Here is a 23451-nt window from a genome sequence, read left to right as displayed (position 1 = left end):
GAAATAAAATTTAATGTCAAAATATTAATATCTTCCAAGAGAAACACATGGTTAGCAGGGAGCTAGACAATATAATCACTAAATGCAAATAATTATTTTGAATAAGGTTTGCAAACGTATTGATCTGTTTGCTAACTGACTGATATCTTCTTCACATCAACTGTCCTGTAGACAAAGACTGCAAATGATTCTGATATAACGCTGCATACATGTTTAACATTTGAATTAATTATTATATATAGCTTATATTTGCGGGGATAGTTGAGAAATTAAAGTTGACAGAGTTAAGACCGGGTCTGCATGGTCATCTGTGGGTGATGTGTAGAATGCATTTCCTCACACATACTGTACCAACACACTCTCACTCCATAATCGTCCAGGAGCGACGTTTGATCAGGGTCCCGTGGCGTGCAGTTGTGACGCTCCTAGGCTCCTTCAGCTTCATAAAGGGACGCAAATAGCTTTCAACTGATTGCAATGTATTCCCATCTGCGGCGGGATTTGACGCTCATGGAAGCAAGGCATTCGTTTGTGTCGGCTGCCCTTAAAGGCAATGTGAGCGTCCATTCCCATTGGATAACGGAGAATTGTACACCCGGAAGTAAGTATTCCCCTTACTGTCGATTGATTTTACAGTGATATCTGCACTACTCATCGACTAAAAAACACCAGATTATCCTTGTTAATTACACAACATTGATTGGTTTAAATTGTGTGCAATGCTTTTGTATTTTTCCCCTTCGATTCGGAAAAACAAATATTTTTCCGGAGTAAAGGATGGCAGAAGACACTACACTACCCAGAATCCCCAGCTATCGTTTAGGACTACACCATATGCTCTGTTTGACAAACCCCGTTTTTTTTCACCATTCATTCCAATGGCTGGGGTCTATGTCACGTGATCTTCAAATTTCTCCCTGCAGAAAAAAAAACATGGCCAAACTTCGTTTTATTCTCGGTGGAAAATGCCTATTTTAAAGTTAATTTGGCCATTAAAATGTGTTTTGATGTCATTTGATGCGAGAAATATGAGTTGTTATTTCAGATTATGTGTGCAGTGGATGTACATGATCTTTAGTTTGTTAGTTATTACGAGATTACTTCAGGAAATTGCGTCCATAGAACGTTTTCATTGTTACCAAGGTGGTTGCTAGGGACGCTGCTATCGATATTATTTATGTTATGTTGTGTATGTTGTTTTTAATGTTGTTATCTTTATTGCTACCCCCTTCCCCGTCAATATATGGGCATGTTCCATAGCGCAAACGTATTAGTTTAACAAAATCCGCATCTAAAGATACGTTATTTTCCCCTGTGCAATTCCAGTCTCACATCTCACATCACATCGTCATTATCAAATAGACCGAAAACATAATAAAAAATAATAATAATACTTTATTCCGGGTTTGCTTGCTTTTTTCTTTGAAAGTCATCACATAACGGCATTGTAATACATGGTTCGGCTGCATTAAATATTACATATCTGCCGTAGTTCTCTATTTATAGAGCCCTGATGAGAAGACTTCTAGACAAACATGAGGAACTGCCGCCAACACTGAAAACGGGACGTGGATCCAGAGGTCGCGTTAACCGAATATATTCCGTCTATGACGGAATTATTTTGACAATAACGGAAAAATCTGAAAGCAGTCCGTCATTTTGACGGATGAGAACAAACTCAGAACAGCGCCAAAGTTTCCCCGCAGCAGGGCTCCGGTGTTATGCCCTTATGTCGTTTCCAGACCTAACTATGCCGTACAAATCATTGAAATGTCTGGGAGTTTATGCCTTACGCTGTGGCGCGCTCCCGCGAGGTGCAGTGGGCATTGTCAGTTCACGAGCTCTTCCGCGCCCCCCCCGTCAGTTGTGTACAGACCGATGAGTAATAATGGATTTTAACAGATATTTTACGATCCTGTCCGTCAAAAATAATTATTAAATATAAAACACAGAATTTGTGTGATTATACGAAATGATTTACAAATAAACACCACTGCATATTTACAACTGTTACACATGCTGATGTAACGCACATTTTTCCAACTTGGGATCAATAAGGTATATCTTATCTTAAGATGATCGATGGCTACTGCCATATTTGCAACATGTGCCTATGAACCTTGACAAGTGCATGTTTTAGGCTTATCAATTAATGTAATGTAATGTAATGTTATCAATTAACAACAGGAGGGGTCACAAACATAAGACCAGCTGTTAAATAAAGCTCTTCTTACCTTAGCTGGCATGTGGGTATATATATTAATGCTGCCCATTATGGGCACAAGCAATTTTCACCCTTTTATTAATTATATGTTTTAAATTTGAGTTTTTCCTATCCCCTAAACCTCCAGGGATGTACACAGTATACTGGCAACTTCTTATTATGGGAAATTCGAAAACGTCTTTTAAAACTACAACTCCCAGTAGAGACGTGCCATAGATAGAGAACATGTTGCAAAACACAATATCAATAGCAGCGTCCCTAGCAACAAGTAACAAGTAGTTGATAATAATAAAAGACATTAAGAAAAAGGCATTTTAAACAGTCATTAAAAAGCAACACAATCTACCTGCATTAGTAGTATTATTCATCCCGCTTTCGTCTCATTAGTATGCATACAAAAGTGACAGGTCACACCTCCCCCCATTATGCAAATGAGCTAAGTCCCGCCTCCCCTTTGATCGAGGTGTGAGATCTCAAGTAGGTGTGATATCCCAAGTAGGTGTGAGATCCGTCGATAGGAGGGGGTTGATGTGTATTCACAGGTGTGAAAAGCCCCCACTGTTGCGCCTTATGGTGTATAATAAAAAAAAATTCAATCACATTAGTATGCATAAAAAGTGACAGGTGGGCCCGCCCCCAAGTCTATTAAAACAAAATGCCGCTTCCATCACATTAATATGCATAAAAGTGACAGAAGGTACCGCCCCAATTATGTGATGTCAGAAGACCGAGGGGGTGGATAGCTTACAGTAGCTCCCAATTAGTTGAACAATTGGAAAACCGCAAGGACTGTGGAAACACCTCCTGGCAAAGGATTGTGGATGCAAATTATGCAAAGAGGAAGAAAAAACATTCTATCTAAAGCTATATAACACAATCTGCATATTGACAGTATGAGTACAACAAAAACAGTATGCATGTTGATGCAAACGACGATGTTCAGTAAACGATCAATCAAAACCGAAGGATCCAATGTATTTTTAAATGGAGCAGAAATACAACTAGTCTCCCAAGTATCTTGAACAGGGAGTGTCATATTGGACTCGCACTTGACTTTTTAAGAAACATATCCAGAAAGTATCCAATACCATTAAATTCAACTTGCAACATTTTAAACAAATTAGACCTTTTTCTTAACTGTCAATGCTGCAAAGTCATACCTCCACTGTATGATTCTATCCCACATTGAATACTGTTTTACAAACTGGTCGTTTGCTTGTGCCACACACCTGAAACCCATAGAACAGCTGTTCAAGAGAGCTATCCAGGTGTTTGACAGAAAGCCACAGTCATACCACCACTGTACCGTCCTCGAAAATCACAATTATTGAGTTTTTGACAATTTTATGTCTTTTAAAAGTATGTGTTTTTTAAATAATATTTACATGGGCTGGTCCCCCTCCCCCTGCTACATTGTACTGCCATGTGGTAAATGCTTGTATGCTGCTCATGCTCTTTCTGCATATCATGTATTTATTTTTGCTGTATATATATAAATGTCATGTTCTTATATGCTGTATGTGACGGGACTATAGATGGAAATTAGCTCAAAGCTAAAATCCGGCTCATTTACACTTGTAGGCATTATTTTTGTTTTAAAGTGTTAATCAATGTGCACTACGGTAGCCCTGAAGAAAATTAAACATTCAAATATGTTATCAATGTCCCCATTCCCAGTTTGTTTTGGGAATAATTGCGATGTTTTCTATGTTTTGGTAGCTCTTAACAAAACAGAATTTTAGTAAAAGACTGCGATTCTAAAAGGCAAGTTTGTGATTTTAACACTGTTTTGATGAAACAATAAATTATACAATATTACGACTTTTTGCCATATTTTTAACACAATCTTTTTTTTTGTGGTTGTAGGGCTTCAAGATATTTTGCATGTCATGCATAAACACGGTGTCATCTTTTCCTTGAAACTGACGTGCTGCCCGTTTTACAAAACAAGTTATTTTTCTGCTTCTTCATCCTCTGAATTTTCCTCCCCCGTCCCTCTTCCTTCAGCCAGCACAACAAGAATCAAGGTGGATCTGTGAAATGAAACACCTCTTCCCAAAGCGTGATTTCCCTATTGAGAGCATGCGTCTTCGGCAGTAGGGTCTAAACCAATTAGCCAGATATACTAACATGCAGAACGTACGGTATGTTTGAAGACTAACCATTTATCCAATTCAAGCTGTCTTTAAGATGTTACATTGCGCTCTGACTATTCCTTGTAAAATGGTGACAAACTATTACTTATTCTTAAATTTGACCTCTTGCTGCTTGGTTGAAAATGATAGATGAAAAATAACTTTAAAAAAAAAGACTCAAACAGTGAGGGACATTATACTGGTGAAAAAACTCTCAATTCTACAGATGACTCCCCCCACTCAACGCAATAAGTCCCTCCCTCCACTCAGCAAAGCATCTAAAACTAAGGACCCCACTGAGACGACAGTTTGAAAACTAGCTATGGATCTGAGCAAAACCAAGTCTCCCCCCGCGAGTTGCAGCCAGGAACAAACTCCTGGACTACCATCATCACCACCATTCTGGACACCCGAATCTTGCAGTACTACTGCTGCTTATTTTGCTCCTTGGGCCAAGACGTCTCTGTTTATGGACACAGTGAAATCAGTGTTGGTTGATATTGTGGAGAGGGTGATACATCGGTACAGAGAAGAAATATGCAATAGATGCCGAGTCAGTCACCCCGGCCAGAGGCAACACGATTGTCTGAATGACATGCCCGATTTTTTCTTCAGAAACAATTACAACGCGTTAATGAAAAGACTCTGGCTCACCGACTTCATTACTGAGATCGACCAGACTCTTATTGATAAAGAAATTTTCACGGATGACCGGAGGATCCAAGGCGCTTCGGAGGCTTTTCTGCACAATCTCAAAAATTGTAGACGCCTCAAGGAGAGACTTGAAAAGTTCCATGCCGAGTTGGATGGAGAAGAAGAAGACTAATAACCTGCGGTTGGTTGAAGCCAGGGATTTTTTCTTTTTCGATACATTGACTTTTTCTTTAAAGTAAAATAAAAATGGGGAACTACTATGCAAAATGCTCTGTATATATTGATCAGAATGTAGTCAATACCCTTTTAATAAGTGTGGTGATGAGGACGATTGAAAACAGAGTGAATAGTGATCCCCGTGTAAACAGAATGGCTGAAGTTTGTAAACTAGAAGACATTTTGGATATCGTTCGTTCTGGCAGTACTATTCCTGGTCATTGGGAAACGATTGTAAACTAAAAATTTAAAGTGGTCCTGGAATCTTCATTTTCCGAAACATTCTTTAACATTACCGAAGAAATGAAACAAACATCAAAAGTTTATCATGTGCTCTCATTTTATGCTCTGTTTGTAGATGTAATGCATCTTTGAGTCAAAAACAGCATACACATGAATATTTTGACTGAAGTGAAAAAACTCCATCATGATATTTCCAGTAAACTGGGGATTTCTAAGCTGGAGACGGTCCTGGGGATGTTACAATCAGTATAACTATTGATTTTGTGTGTGAATTTTTTAAAATGTAAATAGGACATTTAAAAACCAAATAAAAAAAAGTGTTTTTTACATTTTAAAAACTGTTGTCTTCATTATAGCAAGGGGAGCGTGTCTGATACATGTGTATTACAGTCCTTCACATGCACTGTTGTCTTCATTATAACAAGGGGAGGGTAACAGTGAAGATGTATGATACATGTGTATTGAAACGTGCGTATTATACCCCCACAGAAACACAGAAACATGGAAACACAGAAACACAGAAACACAGAAAACACTGAAACCACTGAAACACTGAAAAACCGCAGAAACACTGAAACACCGACACACAGAAACACCGAAACACAGAGACACAGAACCACAGAAACACAGAAACACCGAGACACAGAACCACAGAGACACAAAAACACAGAAACACAGAAACACAGAAACACAAAAACACAGAGAAACACAGAAGCACAGAAACACCGACACACAGAAACACAGAAAACACAGAAACACAGAACCACAGAAACACAGAAACACCGAGACACAGAACCACAGAGACACAAAAACACAGAAACACAGAAACACAGAAACACAAAAACACAGAGAAACACAGAAACACAGAAACACAGAAACACAGAAACACAGAAACACAAAAACACAGAGAAACACAGAAACACCGACACACAGAAACACAGAAACACAGAAACACAGAACCACAGAAACACAGAAAACACAGAAACACAAAAACACAAAAACACAAAAACACAAAAACACAAAAACACAAAAACACTGAAACACCGACACACAGAAAACACTGAAAAAACACAAAAAACAGGCTTGTGTGCTAGTATGGTTTTTGAATAAACACATCATTATTTAAAAAAAGTCAAATAGTATCAGCCTCCCATCGACTTTTTAAAATACTGATGTGTTTATTCAAAAACCAAACTAGCACACAAGCCTGTTTTTTGTGTTTTCAGTGTTTTCGGTGTTTCTGTGTGTCGGTGTTTCAGTGTTTCAGTGTTTTTGTGTTTTTGTGTTTCTGTGTTTCTGTGTTTTCTGTGTTTCTGTGGTTATGTGTTTCTGTGTTTTCTGTGTTTTTGTGTTTCTGTGTTTCTGTGTTTTCTGTGTTTCTGTGGTTATGTGTTTCTGTGTTTTCTGTGTTTCCTAGTTTCTGTGTTTTCTTTGTTTCTGTGTTTTTGTGTTTCTGTGTTTTCTTTGTTTCTGTGTTTTTGTGTTTCTGTGTTTTTGTGTTTCTGTGTTTCTGTGTTTTTGTGTTTCTGTGGTTCTGTGTCTCGGTGTGTCGGTGTTTCAGTGTTTTTGTGTTTCTGTGTTTCTCTGTGTTTTTGTGTTTATGTGTTTCTGTGGTTCTGTGTTTTCTGTGTTTCTGTGGTTATGTGTTTCTGTGTTTTCTGTGTTTTTGTGTTTCTGTGTTTCTGTGTTTTCTGTGTTTCTGTGGTTATGTGTTTCTGTGTTTTCTGTGTTTCCTAGTTTCTGTGTTTTCTTTGTTTCTGTGTTTTTGTGTTTCTGTGTTTTCTTTGTTTCTGTGTTTTTGTGTTTCTGTGTTTTTGTGTTTCTGTGTTTCTGTGTTTTTGTGTTTCTGTGGTTCTGTGTCTCGGTGTGTCGGTGTTTCAGTGTTTTTGTGTTTCTGTGTTTCTCTGTGTTTTTGTGTTTATGTGTTTCTGTGGTTCTGTGTTTTCTGTGTTTCTGTGTTTCTGTTTGTCGGTGTTTCTGTGTGTCGGTGTTTCAGTGTTTCTGTGTTTTTTCAGTGTTTCAGTGGTTTCAGTGTTTTCTGTGTTTCTGTATTTCTGTGTTTCCATGTTTCTGTGTTTCTGTGGGGGTATAATACGCACGTTTCAATACACATGTATCATACATCTTCACTGTTACCCTCCCCTTGTTATAATGAAGACAACAGTGCATGTGAAGGACTGTAATACACATGTATCAGACACGCTCCCCTTGCTATAATGAAGACAACAGTTTTTAAAATGTAAAAAACACTTTTTTTAATTAATTTTTTTAAATGTCCTATTTACATTAAAAAAAGTTCACACACAAAATCAATAGTTATACTGATTGTAACATCCCCAGGACCGTCTCCAGCTTAGAAATCCCCAGATTACTGGAAATATCATGATGGAGTTTTTTCACTTCAGTCAAAATATTCATGTGTATGCTGTTTTTGACACAAAGATGCATTATATCTACAAACAGAGCATAAAATGAGAGCACATGATACACTTTTGATGTTTGTTTCATTTCTTCGGTAATGTTAAAGAATGTTTCGGAAAATGAAGATTCCAGGACCACTGTAAATTTTTAGTTTACAATCGTTTCCCAATGACCAGGAATAGTACTGCCAGAACGAACGATATCCAAAATGTCTTCTAGTTTACAAACTTCAGCCATTCTGTTTACACGGGGATCACTATTCACTCTGTTTTCAATCGTCCTCATCACCACACTTATTAAAAGGGTATTGACTACATTCTGATCAATATATACAGAGCGTTTTGCATAGTAGTTCCCCATTTTTATTTTACTTTAAAGAAAAAGTCAATGTATCGAAAAAGAAAAAATCCCTGGCTTCAACCAACCGCAGGTTATTAGTCTTCTTCTTCTCCATCCAACTCGGCATGGATCTTTTCAAGTCTCTCCTTGAGGCGTCTACAATTTTTGAGATTGTGCAGAAAAGCCTCCGAAGCGCCTTGGATCCTCCAGTCATCCGTGAAAATTTCTTTATCAATAAGAGTCTGGTCGATCTCAGTAATGAAGTCGGTGAGCCAGAGTCTTTTCATTAACGCTTTGTAATTGTTTCTGAAGAAAAAATCGGGCATGTCATTCAGACAATCATGTTGCCTCTGGCCGGGGTGACTGACTCGGCATCCATTGCATATTTCTTCTCTGTACCGATGTATCACCCTCTCCACAATATCAACCAACACTGATTTCATTGGTCCATAAACAGAGACGTCTTGGCCCAAGGAGCAAAATAAGCAGCAGTAGTACTGCAAGATTCGGGTGTCCAGAATGGTGGTGATGATGGTAGTCCAGGAGTTTGTTCCTGGCTGCAACTCGTGGGGGGAGACTTGTTTTTTCTCAGATCCATAGCTAGTTTTCAAACTGTCGTCTTAGTGGGGTCCTTAGTTTTAGATGCTTTGCTGAGTGGAGGGAGGGACTTATTGCTTTGAGTGGGGGGAGTCATCTGTAGAATTGAGAGTTTTTTCACCAGTATAATGTCCCTCGCTGTTTGAGTCTTTTTTTTAAAGTTATTTTTCATCTATAATTTTCAACCAAGAAGCAAGAGGTCAAATTTAAGAATAAGTAATAGTTTGTCACCATTTTACGGGGAATAGTCAGAGCGCAATGTCACATCTTAAAGACAGCTTGAATTGGATAAATGGTTAGTCTTCAAACATACCATACGTTCTGCATGTTAGTATATCTGACCAATTGGTTTAGACCCTACTGCCGAAGACACATGCTCTCAATAGGGAAGTCACGCTTTGGGAAGAGGTGTTTCATTTCACAGATCCACCTTGATTCTTGTTGTGCTGGCTGAAGGAAGAGGGACGGGGGAGGAAAATTCAGAGGATGAAGAAGCAGAAAAATAACTTGTTTTGTAAAACGGGGAGCACGTCAGTTTCAAGGAAAAGATGACACCGTGTTTATGCATGAAATGCAAAATATCTTGAAGCCCTACAACCAAAAAAAAAAAGATTGTGTTAAAAATATGGCAAAAAGTCGTAATATTGTATAATGTATTGTTTCATCGAAACAGTGTTAAAATCACAAACTGGCCTTTTAGAGTCGCAGTCTTTTACAAACATTCTGTTTTGTTAAGAGCTACCATAAACATAGTAAACATCGCAATTATCCCCTAAACAAACTGGGAATGGGGACATCGATAACATATTTTAATGTTTAATTTTCTTCAGGGCTACCGTAGTGCACATTGATTAACACTTTAAAACAAAAATAATGCCTACAAGTGTAAATGAGCCGGGTTTTAGCTTTGAGCTAATTTCCATCTATAGTCCCGTCACATACAGCATATAAGAACATGACATTTATATATATACAGCAAAAATAAATACATGATATGCAGAAAGAGCATGAGCAGCATACAAGCATTTACCACATGGCAGTACAATGTAGCAGCTATGATATATAAAGTGCAAGATAAGATAAAAGCGCTACATAAAGTGCAAGAGGAGATACCCCTGTGTTAAAGTGCATTTATTTAGCGGTGATTACACGTCTGTTTGTTGCTCAACCATTCTTTAAGTTGACCTTTAAAACTATTGAGAGTGGGACAATCCCGTATCTCAGTTGGTGGGGGCTATTCCACAATGAGCTGCCTTTAATGGAGAGGACATTTTGTCCAAAGGTGGTCCGTCTGTGGTGGACTTCACAGTCTCCTCTGGTATCTGACCTAGTGCTGCGTCCAGTGTGTTTTCTGTGGATGAATTCCCCCAAGGGGAGGGGGGCCAGCCCATGTAAATATTATTTAAAAAACACATACTTTTAAAAGACATAAAATTGTCAAAAACTCAAGAATTGTGATTTTCGAGGATGGTACAGTGGTGGTATGACCAGTGGCGTTTTCTCCTGCACTGTAAAAACGATAACTAGCAATTGTTGATCTCATTAGAATTTTGAAATTAAACTGACTCAGAAATATGGCTTTGCAATAAGTAATCTATAAACTCTTGTCTGCCCAGCAAATTTTTCCCATTGTTGACTTAACTACTATTTTTAAGTCAGCTCAACAAGAAATTGTAAATCTATTAGCAGATTTTTGAGTTGAGTTGGGCCAACTCCGTCATTTGCTCTTTTGCGCATGCGCACACAAGCCTGGACCAGTTTGAACCGCGCTTTGCTGAAGGTGTGCCCGTCCGACATTTTGTGGAGCAGAAACCGCGTGGTGGGAGCTGGCCAAACTTTCGCTCCAGCAGATAAGATAAGCGTGTTTTTACTTCCATCACGCTGAATTAGTGCATGGTTGACTTTGTTTTTACTGTAGGGTCATTGTCTGTTGTTGTTGGTAACTTTTTCGCATGCGCCTCGTCGTCATGCAGACGCTTTCACATGGGGTAGCTATGCAGCTATGCAGCTATGTAGCTATGCAGGCATGTGGGCTGTCATTTCAGTGGTGTAAGTAATTCGGGAACTATATTCATTATGAAAAGCCAACGTTGTGCATTTTTTATCCGGTGCAACACTGGGTAAGTTAAACAAGGCGGCAAACGATGGTGTTCGTTTATCGCGACCTCTCCGCGGCGCCGCCATTACTTGTTGTTTTATTTTCTGCTGTAGCGCTGTTATTTCGTCACTTTTTAAAGTTTTAATAATTTTTCATGCGAGAAAGTAAGGGTTTAGATCCCCATTGTGCGGTTAGTTTGTCTAAATGACGGCTGTTTAGAAGTTTGCTCCGAAGTTGAGAACCTCCACGTTGTGGCAAGGCCCCCCCGAGGTGGGGGACCTCGCAGAGGCAGCAAGCCGCCTGGAGAGCTCCGTTGGCCGGCCGAACTACGTAGTTCTGCCGGGGTGGTAACGGTCGTTAATTAACTCATCCGCAGGTTTTTAGAGGTTTGTCGCCGGGTTGCTCGATTCTTTTTTAGGAGATAGGCTGTTGGTCTCACTGGTGTAATCTAACAATTGGGCAGCTGCATTAGTTTGAATCAAGAGTAAGTTAAAGCTGTGTGAAGGAGGAGAGGAGCAGCGCTGTACAGAAATCACCACATTTACATCAATAATGTTTTACAATGTACCGATCAGAATGCATTATTTTAAATGTTGTTTTATTTTATGAAGTTATAACATGGTTATGGTTGGTGTTTTTAAAAACAAATGTTTGAATTCATGTTTGCATTTTTGTTGCTTGTCATAGGCCTAGTTATAATTTAAAATCAAATTGACATTTTAAAATTAATTTACAGATTATATTCATGAATGAAAGACAATTCCCAATAGACTTTTTTCTTGTCTCTATTTTTGGCTTGTTGATGTAGGCTATTTAGCTCCTGCAACAAGGGATTCCTTCTGTGTTATGTATGGTTGTTTTATTTATTTTTTTATATAACGGCTGTTGCAGTTGGCTTTCAGACCAGTACAGCTTGGTGTTATTACAATAATTATTATCAGACTAACTTTTAAGTTTTTCATATCAGTATTCTATCTTAAATTACGTGTAGAGGCTGTTGTGAAAATGCTATTCATGCTATTTGTGTCTCTTGTGTTTCAGTGGTGGATTCCATGCAGTGCCGGCTTTGTAAATTCTCCAGCTCCAGTCAAGTGACCCTCTTGAAACATCTTCGCCTTCGCCACGGTCAAGGTGCACACTGGCCTTGCACACACACCAACTGTGTTTGTGTATTTAAAACACTTGGATCATTGAGATCACACCTCTCGAGATCACACGCGTCAGTGAAAATCCAGGAGTGTGTAACATTTCACTGCGAGTTGTGTGATTTTAAAGAGATTTGCAGTGAAAAAACGTTTTGGAACCATCTCGGACATCATTTAAAGAACAGAGAAACTGTACAATGTCCCTTTCTAAGGTGTACCTTTAAAACAAACACTCGCCCAACCTTCAGTTCTCACAAAAGTCGAAACCATAAAAACTGGACACTTAAGGATTTCCGAACAATACAAAGAACTGTTACTGAAGATGAGATAATTGATGGTGAACAAGCTGATAGTGAAGCAGGGACATCAGCTCATGATGTTGTGGGACTAAATGAGGTTGTAGATACTGTGGAGGATGTAGATAGTGAGACACTTGAGCACAAATTAGCCTCTCTCTTTTTGTCTATGCAAACTGTGTTGCACGTTTCTCGAAGTGCAACACAAAAGATTGTAGAACATTTGCATAACCTGCTGTCTTTCTCTAACACTCAAACTTTCAACAGTGTCAAAGAGATCCTTTCTAAACATAAAATTGAAGTAAATGATTGTGTTTTGCAAGAAATTTCAAGTGCTATAGCTCAAACTAATCCACTCCTTTTAACAATATCAGAGAAAGGTTCCCTATCTACAGATCACAGAAGGAATATATACTTCAAAGGGCACTTTCCTGTTATCGAACCCACAGAATATCTGTACAACGCAGCCCATAAAAACTCTTTTGTATATATATCTGTCACTAAGGTACTTGAGACTTTACTTGGGTGTACAGATTTTTTTGACAAAATTGTATTTAATCAAGAAGCTTTATCTGGGCACTTTAAGTCTTTTCAAGACGGCAAGTATTACAAGGAGAATAAGCTACTGGGAGAACAAAACACTTGTATCAGTTTGGGATTATACATTGATGAATTTGAAGTGTGTAATCCATTGGGGACCTCTAGAAAAGTTCATAAGATTACGGCAGTATATTGGGTGGTTCTAAATTTACCAGCCAGGTTCAGATCGAGTCTCACTTCAATTCAGTTGGCTGTCTTGGGTAAAAGTGTAGACATAAAAAAATATGGTTATGAAAAGTTTCTTGAGCCATTGCTTAAAGATATAAAGTGCCTAGAACAAGAGGGAATTTTTGTTGAAGTTGTGGGCCAGTTTGTTAAAAGCACTGTGTATTGTGTATGTGCTGACAACCTCGGTGCGCATGGTCTTGCTGGCTTTTCTGAAAGTTTTAATGTTGAAAATTTCTGTCGGTTTTGTTTGATTAGTCGGGGCCAAATTGCAACCACTGAGGTTAATGATTTTCAATTGAGAAGTGTTGATCAGCATAACTTGTTTCTGGAAGAGCTTAAGCAGGGGGGCAACCTCAAAAGTGTTAAGGGGGTCAAAAGTGAATGTGTACTGGGCAAACATCTCTTGTTTTTTCACCCAATAACTGGATTTCCTCCAGATCTGTTGCATGATCTTTTGGAAGGGGTCATCCCTGTGGAATTATCCTTATGTTTGAAAAATCTGATTTCAAAACGCTTTATTACATTTGATGAGTTAAATGACTGCATAACATCATTTCCCTACAAGTATGAAGACAAAGTAAACAAGCCCCACAAAATTCCAAAAGCAAGCTTTGAAAAGGGGACAGTGGGGGGAAACGGGCATGAAAACTGGACACTGCTTCGTTTACTTCCTTTTGTGATTGGACGCAAGATACCAGAACAGGAGCCAGCTTGGGTGATTTTAATGGACCTCAAGGAAATTCTTGACATTGTTGTGTCAAGTAGGCTTTCTGAAGAAGCACTGTGTTATTTATCTTATAAACTACTCGATCATCGCAAGTTGCTCACCAGTACCTTTCCAGAGTTCAGACTGAGGCCGAAACATAATTTTATCGACCACTACCCGCAACTTATTCGCTGCTATGGGCCTTTGATTGAATTATGGACAATGCGATATGAGGCTAAGCATAGCTACTTTAAAAAGGTTGTCCATGACACTCGCAACTGGAAAAATGTGCTGCTCACTCTGTCCACGAAACATCAGCAAATGATAGCCTACCACCTGGACAGTGGGATCCTTTTCAAGCCAAAACTGTATGTTGAAAATGTGAAGGTGGTCAGGGTTTCAGAATTGGATCCATCTCTCAAGTATGAAATACAGAAGAAGTACCCACATCTAGACAGTGTGTCCCTGTCTAAAACGGTTCACCTGGATGGGACACAGTATGCGGCAGGCATGATTTTGTCTTCTGGGCAGTGCAGTGGCCTCCCTGAGTTCCATAAGATTGCAAACATTCTTGTCAATGCAGAGGAGGTGGCATTCATTTGTAAAAAACTTTCTTCTTGGTACATGGAACATTACAGGTCCTATGAACTTGTTGAAAACACCTGTGCAGACCTTCTTGTCCTGGATCCAGATGTGCTGACGGATTACCATCCTCTAGCAGCGTACACATTTGGTGGGAAGCTTATGGTGACTCCGAGGACATTCCTTCTCCATTAACCTCCTGAGACCGAGCGTTTTTTCTGGTGTGCATTTTTTTTATTTCTCCTTGCTATCTGGGATAAGTAGGACCTAATAAGTACAATACCTAAAGTTTGTCTTTGTACAGGAAGTAGTTTTTGCAAAAAATGATGTCCTCATATGAGGACACTGGGATTATCTCAACATTAAAAAAAACTGTATTTGCTGTTTGGGACCAGAAGGGCCCAATTTGTGTAAATTCAAATTTTCAGCTTTCTACAACATTGGTGTAATCTGTCTTCTAATTAGGTTTGACTAATCATTTTCTCCCATTTTTCTCTCTCCCCTCTTTTCAGACTATGTTACTTCGGGTCGTTCTTTCCTCCAGAGATGCCCGGCGAATCCAGCTTCCAGAAGTCCCAACATCTGTGGAGGGCCTGATTAATATGCTTAAAGAGAGACTCAATCTTCAAGAAGATTTCTCACTACAGTTTGAGGATCCGGAGTTTGGAAATGCACTCTGCAACTTAACAGAGATGTCAGAATTACCAGCTGTGCGTGCAGTCTTGCATGTCATGTGGAACTGTGATTTGTCTCCACTTAACCAATCCACTAGTTCAGTCTCCTCTCAGGACACAATCAGTGTTCACTCTGAGGATTTCAGGCCTAGTTGGACCGATTCTATCCAGACCACATTAAGGCAAGTCGCAGAGTGGCCATCTCCATTCCCAATCCCCAAGTTTGCATATGATGTGGAGCTGAAATTGTCTAAGGCCAATGACACACATGAAAAGACAAAGAAGGGCGTTGAAGTGACAAGAGACATGAAGATGGAGATATTGGATAAAATTGCACAAGCAATTTTTGAAATCAAAAGCTACCCTGAGAAAGATGAGCTTGAGTCAGTTGCCGCTGCGCTCATTCAGAATTATCCATGTCTGAAAGAGCCATTTGGCGTCACAGGCTACGAGGGATGGAGAACAAGTATCAAGTACAAACTTGGAAACTACAGGTCAAAGCTTCGCCAGGCAGGATGCAATGAGGTAAATGTAAACAAGAAAAGAAAAGGTGGAGGGGAAGATGACAGTCCATTTACCCTGAAAAAGCCCAAACGTGGAGAGGTCAATCATGTGCCAGATTACCCACAACACCATGATGATTCTACCCTTGAAGAGGAAAGAGTATCTCTGGTCGATGAAATGAAGAAGAAGAACAGGAACACAACATTGATAGAACAGAAGATGGAGCTGACGTTTTCCCTCAGGCGAAGGGAGGTGGTAGAGTGTCAGCCGATGGTATCTGAGATCCAGGAAAGGTGGCCTGCTCTGTTTTCTTGTGAAGAGGTAAGGATCTATTCTTTTTTATTTCTACTGTTCAGACAAGCGAGTAAAAGAAGATGTTATGTTGACATTTTCTACTGAGACTTCATTCTTCCTCAGAAGCGTCATCCAACGTGCTGCTGACGTATCATTTACCAGCTGGTCTGCCGAGTTGGCCACGCACCTTCCATCCTGGGTGGTCTCTGGAGGAAGGGATTCCCTCCTTCAGAGACCAGAGGCCAGCTGATGAATGACACATCAGCAGAACGTTGGATGACACCTCTGATGAAGACGACGACGTCTCAGTTGAAACTGTCATGGTAACATCCTTTTTTACTTGCTTGTCTAAACAGTAGAAATAAATTGCAATAATAACAAGAAGACAAAAGTAAAATGTTTAATCAGGTAAGAATGTGTGTTTTTTTTTTATGTCTTCCAAGGAGTAATTCACTTTCTGCAATTTATGGATGTGGCATAGTCACCCTTTTTATTTAATTTTTAATCCTCAAAATCCATGGTTAAAAATGAGGTTCTTTATTTCCTGTGGTGCATTTTAGTATGTAATCCACTTTTTCACAGGTCACAGAAAAATGGTCAGATATTTAACATGGTGCAGACTCATAACAAGTTACCCAGGAACTTCCTGTAAGAAATTCTGACATTATGGTTTGAAAATTGATAATATTTTTTTGGTTTTCTTGTTAAGATATCTAAGGAATTTCATCGTATCACGAGCAAAGACCTCCTGGGGACTTTCAATGCATCCCTTGACAAGTTTGGGCCTGGCCTGCTGAAAATCTACAGGTCTAAGAAAGGAGCTTTTGGTCAGGAGATGGAGGACCTCCTTGATCAACTTGATGATCAGGTCAGTGAACTGCTCTTTTGCCTGGCAGTTTTAGAAGAGCATGAATATACTTATTAGGAATGACAACATTACAGTACTATACTAATTGAACTACTTATGTTTTCCACTTTTAGACATCCGACATTGTGTCCCACCGGAAAACAGCAGCACTGAGAGGCCTGCCTATCTACCTCCGCGAAGATGCAACCACGTTTTTCCTGAAGTGCTTGGTAAGTAAAAGTAACTGCAGGAAAGACAAATAATTCAGGTCATGCAGCTAATTACTTATTCTCACAAGATGTTTTTAAGGATTAGTTAATCCAAAATGTAAGTACACCTCCCCAGGGCAGTTTATCAGTCCAGATGATTTTGGGGTGAGGGTTGGACTTTTCCACTTCAGATCCCTTTTTTTCTGCTGAGGGGAACAGTTGGTCATTTTGGGTGGTGTTTCAGCACAAGGTTGGTGGGTTACATTGATTAAAGAAAGAGATTTATTTTTTCTGGTTAATACCTCCACAAGTTAAATGGCAAATTAGTATAGCGTGGTACTAAATAATTAATTTCATCAGTATAAATGTATTTAGTCTGAATGTTTTTTTATTTTTTTTAATCTTTCTTAAACAAATCATTAATTTGAAAGCTGAGAGACAAAATTTGAAAGATGATCCTCTAAGAGTAAGGCTTTTTTTGGCTGTCATTTTTGTTTGTTTTAAAAGCAGAACCATTGTTACAATGGGCTCTTTGCACAGCTTCACTACTTCCTTTACACCAACTTGTTTACTTCATGTAAATCACCCTCCTTAAACTACTAAATCTATTCTTGGCTTTAGCAGTTTTCATTGGCTGTCAGATTTCAGTTTATAGCTGCCCATGTTCTTCTGCCTTTTTTTTAACATTTCAACTTCTTTTAGCCGTTATGAAGCCAATCATCTCTGCTTACAAGTTATACTTTTCAGCTTTAGCATTAACCTTTTCAGAATTCACACATATTTTTTTTTTCATAAAATGACTCTTTCTACTGTCTTACTTTTTCTAAGCTCTTAATAATGTACCTGTTCTCCTTCCTCAGGACACCGACATTTTGGCACCAGTGCAAGGTGCATCTGTTGCCATCCTCTCTGTGCTACATGATGAAGCCGACAACACTGTGCGAGACCAGGCGGTTGTGTTGGAAGGGGACATTGTGCTTCATAATATTCCAAACCTCTCTACTGCCATGGCATACCTCTTCGGCCTCCTGTATGCCCTCAACATTGATTTTCCAAAACAGATGAGGTACTCCTTTGAGGCAATTCAGACCATCTTTTTTTCGCTCGGTGGCTCTCGATGCTCACAGCGCACAAGGTCACTGAAAGCGAAGCTTGTACTGTGACTGTTATTGAAGTTTAAGTGCATTGTTGTTACACTCATGTAAAACAAAACAAAGTTCATATGCTTCACCTCTGGATTATATAATAATTCAGCAGTTGCCAAAGGGTGTCTAGTGTTTCAACTGTTAAATTCATTATTGTTAAGTAAAGCTTGAATGTGTATATGCAAAAAACAAGAAAAATGGCTGTTCACATGTAAAGTCAACAAATGGCACAAAGTAATTCAGTGTTAATGTGTAAATTCAGAAGCCGCCAACCATGAGGGGGGGTGGAGGGTAATCATTATATACAGTACGTGTTCAGTAAGACTAGCATTGATTTAAAATACTCAGCATTGAGGAAGATTCACCCCAAATGTTACTAGACTATAGAACAGTATGCACGTTTCATAATCTGCAACAAACAAGTTAATCTCTTTGACCTCTGGAATATATAATCATTTGGCAGTTGCCAAGGGGTGCATATAGTGTTTCAACTGTTAAATACATTACAGTTTAAGTAATCTTTAAGCTTGGATGTGTATATGCAAAAAAAAAAGTAACCAAATGGCTAGAATGGCTGTTCACATGTAAACATTTACATTTCAGTTCAGTGTCAATTTCAAATTCTCAGCATGGAGGAAGATTCACTCCAAATGTTAATATTAGACTAATAGAACAGTATGTATGTTGTTTTTTTACACATGCATTAATGATGGTTTTACTGTTCACTGGTAAACTGAATAAAAAAAATCTTGACAACATTCAGCTGTAGTGTGTATTATTAATTATCCATATATTGAGCAGTTTTGAATGTAAAATTATAGCCAAAATAAATTGTATTATTTATTCAACAAGAATATTTGTGTTAGGTGAATCAAGGAATAAATGCCATTGGAGGAATAATTGTGTATTTATACAACAAGAATATTTATATTTAAAGAAAGTAGAAATACATGATATTGATGGGAAAAATTGTTTATTAATTCAACACAAAAATCTGTGTTTGGTGAAGGTAGAAATACATCGCATTCAAGCAAGAAATTCTTAATTAGTCTCACAGTATTATCCTCATAAAGTGAACAAAAAGATCCAAGTTGGCAGAACTCTTGGCAAAACTTAAAAACCTTAGTTAAGTCAACAACAGCTGGCAAAAGTTGAGAAAACTCAAAAATCTCTTGCATCATGTTGCCTTGATATTTTAAGTTTTCTCAACTTTTTCTTTTTTACAGTGTGGAGGCCAAGGGAAGCCAGGCTTCCCCTGTTTTTTCGGATTGTAGTTATAATTTTAATAAATAAATAAAAACACTTTTTTGTGTGTTGCTGCCGGCCCGTCTCTCCCCCATTCTCATTGAGTATTTTACAAATATTGAAACAGCGCCCCTCTAGATGTTATGGTGAAACAGTAGATTGCACTCTCTGTTGCGAGAGGAGGCCAGCCGAAATTTGCTTCCCTTGGTGAAAAGAAATGGAGGGATTGACCAATCAGATGAGGCTCACGTCATGTCCCTGCCAACCTGTGATTGGTCAGGGCCATGCCAAGGTAAGCCAGAGGTGGCTGGCTTCCCTTGCCTCACAATCCAATCAAATCGCATCAATTTAGTGGTGCAGTGACGCGTCCCAAAAAGCGGAAGTAAGCTGCGCTCGGTTTCCCTCGACAAAAAAGCAATGGGATTTCTCCATAGGATTTTGGAAAATAGCTCGAAAAAAGGTCAGTGTTAAACGAACCTGTTAGGTAAATGCACGTTTTGTTCAGTCGGATAATATCCACATGTCTACCCTACTTTTATAATTTTTGAATGATAAATCTAATCGATAGAAGATAGATAGCGTCACTGCACCACTTACACCGCCGTTAGAAAGTAGCAAGCAACTGAAGCAAGTGCAATTATGGAGGGTGGAGATTTGGAGTATTTAATCAAAAATAATTGGACTAAACTTCCGCTGCAGCAGCAACAACAAATACAATCTGATGACAGGACAATGCCCAAACTGGAGCCGTTTACAGCGAGGAACAAAGGAGCGAACCGGGGACGTAAAACGTTAAAGGTCTCCTGATTTAGTTTGTGAATGAATGCTTATTAGAGTTTCGGCTGGAGAGTGCGTGCGGACCTGTCGGTCAGATAACAGGCGTGTGTAAGTCCTGCATCTGTATGATACACATGTGTGTAAAATGATACCGGGCGCTGTAATCACTCATCTGGTTACGTTATTACATTGACCACCACACCCCCCCCCACCCCAAAAGAAAGGACGTATTATTGGCTTCCCCTAATTTTTTCCCCACGCCACGCTACTGGGTATGACTGTGGCTTTCTGTCAAACACCTGGATAGCTCTCTTGAACAGCTGTTCCATGGGTTTCAGGTGTGTGGCACAAGCAAACGACCAGTTTGTAAAACAGTATTCAATGTGGGATAGAATCATACAGTGGAGGTATGACTTTGCAGCATTGACAGTTAAGAAAAGGTCTAATTTGTTTAAAATGTTGCAAGTTGAATTTCATGGTATTGGATACTTTCTGGATATGTTTCTTAAAAAGTCAAGTACGAGTCCAATATGACACTCCCTGTTCAAGATACTTGCACTGGGAGACTAGTTGTATTTCTGCTCCATTTAAAAATACATTGGATCCTTCGATTTTGATTGATCGTTTACTGAACATCGTCGTTTGAATCAACATGCATACTGTTTTTGTTGTACTCATACTGTCAATATGCAGATTGTGTTATATAGCTTTAGATAGAATGTTTTTTCTTCCTCTTTGCATATTTTGCATCCACAATCCTTTGCCAGTAGGTGTTTCCATAGTCCTTGCGGTTTTCCAATTGTTCAACTAATTGGGAGCTACTGTAAGCTATTTGTATTTGCATTTTAGCACATTACTTCCTGCAGTGATTCAGAAAGTATTGTGTTTGGGCTTTTTATTGTGAAAGGGAGACCACTACTCAGAACCAGACATAATTTCATAGAGAAAGCGAGTCTTATAGGGAGCCAATTTAAATCCTAATGTCGTCTTTATTTTACATCCATTACAAATTTGTGCAATCAACTACTTCATTATGATAAGTTGTCTACAGCCACTTTAAATGCAATCAAATGTATATTTCTAAGTGCTTACAACTTAAAAAATCTTTACGTACAAATGACTGTATATTGAATATATTTCTGTACCCAGTGTTGAACAGGACCCAAAACTTTGAGAGATGAAAAAGGACACATCTGCTTTAATCAACTGCCAAGTAGTCAAGTCTGCATTTGTGTCTGTTCATTTGTAAAACGTGGAATTCGGTTTCTTTTTAATGACCTAGGCGGATTTTGGCTTTTTTTCTCTTGCCAAGATACTTTTAGACACACTTTGAGGTATGCAAAACCTTAAAACTAGAACACTGATGGCTGGCTTACGCTGCAAACTTCATCACCTTTTAACAAGAGAGTAAGTATATAAAACGTTATTTTGTATATTTTACACATCAGCAGAAACAGAGAGAGAGATGGCAGGAAGGTCGGGGGGGGACAGTCTCCCCCACCTTTACAGACACTTTGTTTTAGAGAGAACCCCTCCCCCCTCTGTCTAGTGATAAGATGGCAGGAAGGGGGGAGGAGGGGGCAGGACCAGGCTCACTCACACACACACACACACACACACACACACACACACACACACACACACACACACACACACACACACACACACACACACACACACACAGACACCAAAAGGCCTGACAGCCATAGGACGAGGTAAGGGTGACAGTAAGGGAGTGTGTGACTAACTTTTGACGAGGAAGGTGCTTTCTTTGTTCTGATCAGCCCCAATCTGCATACTCTGTCTGAATACATTGAGAGTTACTTTTGACTCTAACAGTGTTCCACTGGAGTCATAGCTTTCTGAACTTATTTCTTAGCAGCAATTCGGTTTCTTTTTAATGGCCTAGGCGAATTTTGGCTTTTTTTTCTCTTGCCAAGATACTTTTAGACACACTTTGAGGTATGCAAAGCCTTAAAATCTAGAACACTGATGGCTGGCTTACGCTGCAAACTTCATCGCCTTTTAACAAGAGAGTAAGTATATAAAACGTTATTTTGTATATTTTACACATCAGCAGAAACAGAGAGAGATGGCATTGAAAATATGTACATACACATTACAAACATGTAGACAGTAGAAAAAAACTAAAAATAATTTCCCAGCCTTTCTGTGTTCTGATCAGCTCTGAATCCGCATATTTTGGTCTAGATATATTGACACCCCTGAGTCTCCTCTCAACCCCCTCCTACCTGCTTTTTCTATACTTTTACAGCCTCAGCCGAATGCAGGACCTTGGGTGTTAAGAGACAGGAGTCTTCATCTCCATGTGAAGACATCCGTGACTGATTCACACACACACACACACACACACACACACACACACACACACATCAATCTGGTGCACTTTGAGAGCAAAATGAAGAGATCTATGGATACATCTCTCAACACCCATATGAAACAGAACTGTAAGCAGATTTTTCTATGGATATTTTTCAAATCACTCCCCTTTTAAACGTTATTCTTGTTTTACTGTCATATAGGCTAGTATTTCATTTTTAGTGAGTGAGTTACTCCGATGAGTACCAGGAGACAGCGGTTGGTACTCTGGTACAGTTGTGGTGAAGGCATCTGACGTACTTGAACCGAAATGTCTACATGCATAGCAGAAGATGGCATCTTTTTTACATTAATATTCCAATCTCTGTTTTGAAACCATGAGCTGCATGGCGGTAAGTTGTCACAGGCGTCTCTCTGATTAAACCCATATCGAGGCGTCTCTTGGCCATTTTTTCTTTTTGGAAAGATGACTTGATGATTGGAAATGACTGGCTTTTTATCTGCACGGGGTTCTTTTTTTTTTACCTCACTCCACCCCCTCGGTCTTCTGACATCACATAATTGGGGCGGGCCCTTCTGTCACTTTTATGCATATTAATGTGATGGAAGCGGCATTTTGTTTTAATAGACTTGGGGGCGGGCCCACCTGTCACTTTTTATGCATACTAATGTGATTGAAACATGTTTTATTATACACCATAAGACGCAACAGTGGGGGCTTTTCACACCTGTGAATACACATCAACCCCCTCCTATCGACGGATCTCAAACCTACTTGGGATATCACACCTACTTGAGATCTCACACCTCGATCAAAGGGGAGGAGGGACTTAGCTCATTTGCATAATGGGGGGAGGTGTGACCTTTCACTTTTTTATGCATACTAATGCGACGAAAGCGGGATGAATAATACTACTTGCATTGCATTACTCTAAACGTGTAATAACGTGCTTTAACCAGTAACTGGTTTGGGTTAAAAAGCTGTCAAGTTT

The 23451-nt window shown here is 39.1% G+C and overlaps 2 protein-coding genes across 4 annotated transcripts in view; both read left to right on the top strand.

Moving 5' to 3' along the window:
* Nucleotides 1–23451, top strand: part of LOC307016181 (sodium- and chloride-dependent betaine transporter-like) — a gene marked incomplete at its 5' end in the record, with an annotated part of 92434 nt that overhangs the window by 12783 nt on the left and 56200 nt on the right. The window lies entirely within an intron of this gene.
* Nucleotides 11689–18699, top strand: LOC307017358 (uncharacterized protein). Of its 3 annotated transcripts, XM_079646929.1 has the most exons (6): nt 11689–12058; nt 14481–14645; nt 14937–15923; nt 16606–16764; nt 16878–16973; nt 17813–18699. In XM_079646929.1, exons 3-6 carry the CDS (start codon nt 14940–14942, stop codon nt 18113–18115), a joined length of 1542 nt encoding a protein of 513 aa, XP_079503055.1. In that variant the 5' UTR covers nt 11689–12058; nt 14481–14645; nt 14937–14939; the 3' UTR covers nt 18116–18699. The 3 variants fall into 3 exon arrangements, with proteins under 3 accessions (XP_079503055.1, XP_079503056.1, XP_079503054.1); XM_079646930.1 differs by lacking the exon at nt 14481–14645; XM_079646928.1 differs by having other exon boundaries at nt 11689–14645.

This window comes from Notothenia rossii, assembly GCF_949606895.1.
Source record: "Notothenia rossii genome assembly, chromosome: 8".
In the NCBI taxonomy this organism is placed as follows: Eukaryota; Metazoa; Chordata; class Actinopteri; order Perciformes; family Nototheniidae; genus Notothenia; species Notothenia rossii.
The sequence above is the reverse complement of the archived record's forward strand: the minus strand, read 5'-3'. Positions and strand labels throughout refer to the sequence as shown.